Source organism: Crocodylus porosus, unplaced genomic scaffold (genome assembly GCF_001723895.1).
Source record: "Crocodylus porosus isolate Cpor-Errol unplaced genomic scaffold, CroPor_comp1, whole genome shotgun sequence".
Lineage (NCBI taxonomy): Eukaryota > Metazoa > Chordata > Crocodylia > Crocodylidae > Crocodylus > Crocodylus porosus.
The window spans coordinates 23,992,543-23,998,893 of record NW_017728913.1 but is presented as its reverse complement, the minus strand read 5'-3'; the positions used below and the strand labels follow the sequence as shown (position 1 = coordinate 23,998,893).

Sequence of the window (6,351 nt, the reverse complement as noted above, 5' to 3'; positions counted from 1 at the left end):
GGAAATCTTCAAGAGGAGACTGGATAGGCACTTGGCTGGGGTCTTATGACCCCTGCCACCCCCAGTGCTCCTTCCTGCCCATGGCAGGGGGTCAGATTAGATGATCTGTCTAGGTCCCTTCCAACTCATTGATTCAGTGATTCTATAGAAGGCGGCCAGCCACTTGAGAAGGTACCGCAGGACCTTCCAACAGTGTGGAACGCTTCCAACAACATCTGAGGAGAGCAGCACTGCATACCGCACTTGGCAGGGTGAGGGGAGAAAGACCCAGGACAAGGGGCTGCGGTCAACCCTGGCCAGACGATGGGTCAGCCCCCAGTGGGTTCCTAGGGGTGAAATGATGCCCTGTTATCCTAACAGTAGGGCTGGGGAGGAAACTGAACCGGACCTTCCCAACTTATAGTTTGTTTTGGTTCCTTTTGTTTTCCCACTTTTGGAGGGGTTGAGAGGTAGGGCGAGATGATGCAGGCAAGACAGCTCTGCACCATCTTTCTTTTCCTTTTTTGTTTGATTGTTGGTTAAATTTAGAGTCCCAGGTCCAAGACTGCTTTAGGGCAGGCAGAGGCCCTTCTGAAACCAAACAACTAAGTGATTGAGTTATCCCAGGAGGAAGTGTTGAGGGCGTAATAGGGCTACAGAGATCGTCGAGCTCAAGAAACACAACATCATCGGGGGTAGGGCTGAGAAGATCTAGGGACCTGCTGAAAGGTTGGCGTGAGGTTGGGGTGTAGGGGAGGTGGAGCCCCATGGACTCCCTGCAGGAGCCCTGGGTGATTTGCCCCCCCACTGGAATAACATTCAAAGTTTTGGCAGAAGAGTCTGTGGGAGGCCACCCGGGTGATAAACAGCTACCACCAGGCTTACAGGAGACAGCAGGATGTCGGCTGCCAGCCATCCGAACTAAGGCTGTGCGCGACTGTTTGAAGCCAGGCAGGCACAGCCAATCCAAGCATTATGCAGTTATCTAGTTTGCACATAAGGATAAAACAGCAAAAAATCTGGGTGGCAGAGGAGTGAAGATAAGCAAGCAAAAGAAAATTCTGTTAAATTGTCCATGGAAAATATTCCACAATGGCTTTAAATGCCAAGAAGAAAGGAATTTCATTGTACATTACCAGGACATTGTATTAGGTTTATTGAAGAAAAAGATACAATCATATTAGCAGAGGTATAACAAGCAGTTTCTATACCCTACGCAGCAGGGGCTGCCATTCCTCTGCCCCCTCAATGGGGCTGGTAGCTTGGTCACCTGTCCCTAATCGTGCTGCTGCATAAGACAGAAAATCACTTACTAAAAATAGTTAAATCCAGCAAGCAGGCACCAACCACATAAGTACCATCAGCTACACATCACCACAATTTAAAATGGAATCAGTTTCAGACTATTTGGTTCCCTCTGGCTATTCCACACACAGGGTTCTGCACATTTCCTTTTGTTTTCTTTTTCCTTTCCTAAACAGCAAAGGAATAGACAGTATAGTATGCTGAACTATCAACATATATAGCATTGCACTCTTTCATTTGATTTGTTTCAGGCATAGAGATGGGCACTGCTTACACTATGCGATCTGTGTCTAGATGTTTTTAAGCATACTTTCAAGTTCTTGTTCCCAAATATATTTTCAGGTAACGAGTCAAAATGGTTTTAGTTTAGTTAACTTGTTTCAAGTACCAAGTCAACTAAACTATTTTCAACGAAATTAATTTACTTCATTTAGGTCTGAGTAATTCCTACTGACTGATATACTTCTCAGTTTATTCACATCCATAATGCATTACAAAGACCCAGACCAAAAGCTTCTAATTTAGCTAATAATGTAAGCATGCAATTCAGTTCCATCTCTATTCAATATATACTTAAGTGTTTGTTGATTGGAAATGTACATAAGAATAACCTTAAAGTTAAACATGTGCTTAAATTTTCTGCTGAGTTGAGACTTAAAAGCAATTTAAATTTAAATTGCTTTTGTTCATGGGATAAAATTGAAAATTAAATATCAATATTTAAATCCATGTGATGGACAGGTTTTAGTTCTTGAGAAGAGGAATTACTATGCCCACATGAGGCTGAGTAATCAGAACTTATACTTCTAGTTAACAGTGGGTATATCTACATGTGCTATTAAGGCAATGAAAAAAACCCCAAGACAGTTTGCACCAAAATCAGCTGCTCCCAGTTGCAGCATCTACACATGCACCTGCGACCACAGCATTTTGATCTGTGGCAGGGGGCTGCAGGGCTCAGCCCCAGGCGCTGGGTGGTGGCGGAGGGGCTGACTGGGGCATGAGGGTGCTAAAGTGTGGGGCTAGGTGGCATGCAGCCCTAGCACTTTAGCACCCGCATGCCTGTCACCATCTACACTTGCATTTCATCACAGTTAAGTACTCCACCATAGGATAGTACTGCCCCGGACAATACTATCTTATGGCACAGTTAATTAATTTACTCTCCCCTAATATCAGCACATGCGTAGACTGATGTTTTACTGTGGAGCTAATCAGTCAACTCTTCAGTAAAGTGCATGTGTAGATGCACCCAGCGGACCCAAAAACTAGTGCTGAGTTATTTAAACACCTTTCAGACCGGGGTCTGCAAGGGTCCCTCTACACATGCAGGTAAAGGCACAATAGGATTTAATGTGCAAGCCACACAATCATGCCTCCTGCCAGGCCAGACATGCATGGCAGGAGACAGGATTGTGGGATTGTGAATGGCAGGGACCAGCAAGAAGCAAGTTCCTATGGTTGAGAGCCCCCAGGGCCAACTATGAGGCTGTGGGGGCACCCTGCTCATGCTCACAGCTGGTAGACTGAAGCTGCTGCAATTTCCCAGTCTCCTGGCACAGCCACAGCAGCTGCATCTCCCAACTGCAGATCTCCCAGTCATGGGGCGCATGGTGTGCCCCATAGTTGGGAGATTGCAGCAGCTGTAGGCACCCTGCCGTGGGGGCACAGGCTAAATATGCAAATTAAAGCTAGATAGAAACCAGCTATAATGTTCTTACACATTTTCCAGCAATAACTTTCTAGCCAATTGTAACTTTAAGGCTCCACAGTTAATCTGCACATGTAGTAAGCCTAAATTGCACCATTAACCTGGTAATTGCATAATAGGTGCAACATGTAGGCCTAAGAGTTAACAAATACTGTTCATTTCTTATAAAGAGTGTTTCCCTTTCTGTTCTAGTCTTTTCAAAGGCTGGCTATACTTATAAAAGAAGCTGCTTGAAGAGATCAAGAGAAGAGCCTTTGGTGAACTTTTCAGGCAACAGTCAACATTTTTACATTGTTCGTAATGATGTATTCATTAAAAATTACTGCAGACCTCTTGTTCCCCAGAGCTCACAACTCTTTTGAGAACTTCTCTCATACTGTAATTACAGCAACAGAATGTAACTGTGTTGTAATTCTAAATTCAGTCCTAAATTATATTCCTAATAAAACACAAACGATTTAAATTGTTGTTTGACTGCAAATGTTTTTCTTTTTATTAATGTTGCCTTTTTTAAAGGTTCTATTTTTCAGCAAGTAAGTAACTTTTTGGCACCCATACCTGGAGTTCATTACCCTAAGCTAATGCATTTTGTACTAAATCATTATTCCTGGTATTAATGAGAATTCAAAAAAGATGACAAAAGATCAATATTAAAATTAATTTCAAAGGTGATCACTAAGAAATAGATCTTATATTTTCAGATGGAAATCTGAAATTACTGCAGAGCTAAGGAGAGAATTAATGTAGAGTCTGACCTTGCAAGGTAATAAATGCCTTCAACTCCCATAGAATTGGGAATGGAAAGCATTCACCATCTTGCAGGAGTCTCTCATCACATTCCAGGATTAATTACCTAAGTTATCTGAGAGCAAATTTACTAATTGATTAATGAACAGCATCTCTAGAGGATCTCTCTTGTGATTTTATTTCCTGGAATAAAAAATTATAAAACAGTGTTGCTAGCATACACATTCTCTATATTGCTTTTCATAGTGTCGAGTAGGCAACAATCTAACTATGGCATAATTCTACCAAAATGTTAAGGACACTAACTTAAATTCCTAAATTCCAGCATGTTACGGGCTTGTCATTTCAGAATGTATTTTCAGTCTCTTCTGTTTTAGTGTTTTTCCAGTCCATAAGGAATTATAGATTTACATTTTTCATAATTCTGTCTTTTCTACTATCTTAGCCTTCACACCTTTTATTGAATGCAGTTGTAGGCTATCCAGCTACAAATATACCAAGCCAGCTCCTAACCAGGCCTCTATAAATAACACATACACATCCATTACATATGTGGTCTGAAAAAGGTGCCCTAAAAAAAAAGCAAATGTTTAATTTGTATTTTGAATCACTCACATCTTAATATCCAGAAGGTTCCTCTATCTGGGAAGAACAGTACTAGAATTTAGACGGATCTAGATAGATTGGAAACCTAGCTTACAGGCAACAGAATGAACCTCCATGCAGACAAATACTAGGTACTACACCTAGAGAAGAATAATCAAAAGCACAAATAAAGAATAGGAGATAACTGGCTGGGTGGCAGCATTGCTGAGAAGGGTCTAACAGGTTTAATGGATCACAGAATCAACAATGAATCAGCAACACAATGTAATTGTAAAAAAAGTGAACATGGTTTTGGACTGCATATCAATGATACTGTCACTCTACTTGGCACTCCTTCAGTCTTCATGTTCTAAAAGTCCATTGCCTATAGCCAGCCTCCTGGAGCTCAGGCACAATGCAGAAAGAATAACCTGAATTTGTGTTTGGTGGCAAAAGTTCAGAGTCATTTATTGTCTCTGAAGACAAAACACTAGTAGGTCTGCATAGCAATCCCCCCAACTCAGCAAAACTGCCTAGAAACAATAGTAAGTGACCTGTTACGGGCAGTCTATGCTCCCCTAAGTAACTATGAGAGGGCAAGTCTCACAACCCCCATATTTATAGCACATATGCACCCCCCACCACACCCCATCCCTGTGCCAATTCTTATTTCTATTTGTTGAGATGTCCCTCTAACTTGTCAACTTAGGATACCTGTAGCTCACCCCCCTGCCAACTCTGAGTATCTCCAGCTCATTCCTTGCTGAGTCCAGGCCTCTCTAGCTCACTCCCTACTGAATTTGTGTATCTCCAAGCTTACCCCTTACTGAGCATGGCTCTCTTATTACCTCTGCCTGACTAGAAAGCTCCTACTTCCTACTTCTCAAGTTGCTCAGCTACTCTTTAGTTCTGTTCTCCTTGAATCAGCATTTTTTGCTAACTGCTTCTTTTAATTATCAGATCATTCAGTGATCTGTGAAGCCTGCTACTCCCAAGATTCTTTGCAGTGCCCCAGCTTAACTATAACTTAGCATAACTACAACCTAGTATAACCCAGACTGCTACAATCAGAATAACTAGGTTGTCTTCCCTGTTACTTCCTCTCAATTTATAATATTCTTATTGTTTAAAAGAATAGAGCAGAGCATTTCAAATATCATCTACACATTTTCTTAAATATGGTGCTATCTTGCTAAAGATTTCCTTTCCATATTAAGTGACTATACACAGTCAAATAACAAAGTTCCTCTGCTCATGATAATTTTCCTTTTTAAAAAGTGGTATTTTGTGTACAGGCAACCCCTGCTTAGCACTCTTAATTGGTTCCTGGAAAACCGAGCATTAAGCAAAACGAGCGTTAAGCAAAACTGAAAGTATCTGACGACCCAAGATGGTGACCGCAAGTGTTTTTAATTACCCAAGATGGCAACTGTGAGCACTATAGCAAAACTTGCTGAGCGCTAAATGAAATCAGGTACCAATCTTAAATGAGTGTTATAGCAAAATAGTGCTAAGTGAAACAGCATTAAGCAGGGGTTGCCTATAATAACTTTATAAAAATGAGCTTTACATGGAAAAGCCTGAAAGCATGAGTTCTTTAAAACTAGGTAGTGCACTCTTCAAAACTTCCTGCTTTTTCAGAGCCTTTTCATAAATACATTGAAAAAATGTACTAGCTTAACTTGTGTACACATTGCCTTCAAACATCCATCTCAAGACTAAGAATGCAAATTCTCAATTTAGACAGTTTTCAAGAACTTGTTTCCCCTGTCTCTGAAATGCAGCAATTTCTGAGACGAATATATGAGTCATCTCACAGCATACATTGTAGCAAATCATTGTAGCACCAGTGGTTAGTACATAACCAGTGGTTTGTGAATACTGCACGTGATTGATAATCAGTTCCATTTAAAATCAAAGTAAGCCTGGCCACCTATTAAAACACAAATCACATTTTCCTGGATTTCTATTGGAAGCTTTTCCTATGTCTGCTACTAAACATGGCTTAACTCTGGTCTATAAGA

General features: G+C 41.0%; 1 protein-coding gene across 3 annotated transcripts in view; it reads left to right on the top strand.

The window, feature by feature from the left end:
• LOC109309822 (kynurenine/alpha-aminoadipate aminotransferase, mitochondrial-like) overlaps positions 1 to 3,413 on the top strand; it is a 26,664-nt gene extending 23,251 nt beyond the window's left edge. For all 3 annotated transcript variants that reach the window (XM_019534702.1, XM_019534701.1, XM_019534699.1), the window contains one exon: positions 3,188 to 3,413. In XM_019534702.1, coding sequence (XP_019390247.1) covers positions 3,188 to 3,229 — 42 coding nt within the window. In that variant the 3' untranslated portion in view covers positions 3,230 to 3,413. The remainder of the gene's footprint in view (positions 1 to 3,187) is intronic.
• Positions 3,414 to 6,351: the final 2,938 nt, after the last annotated feature.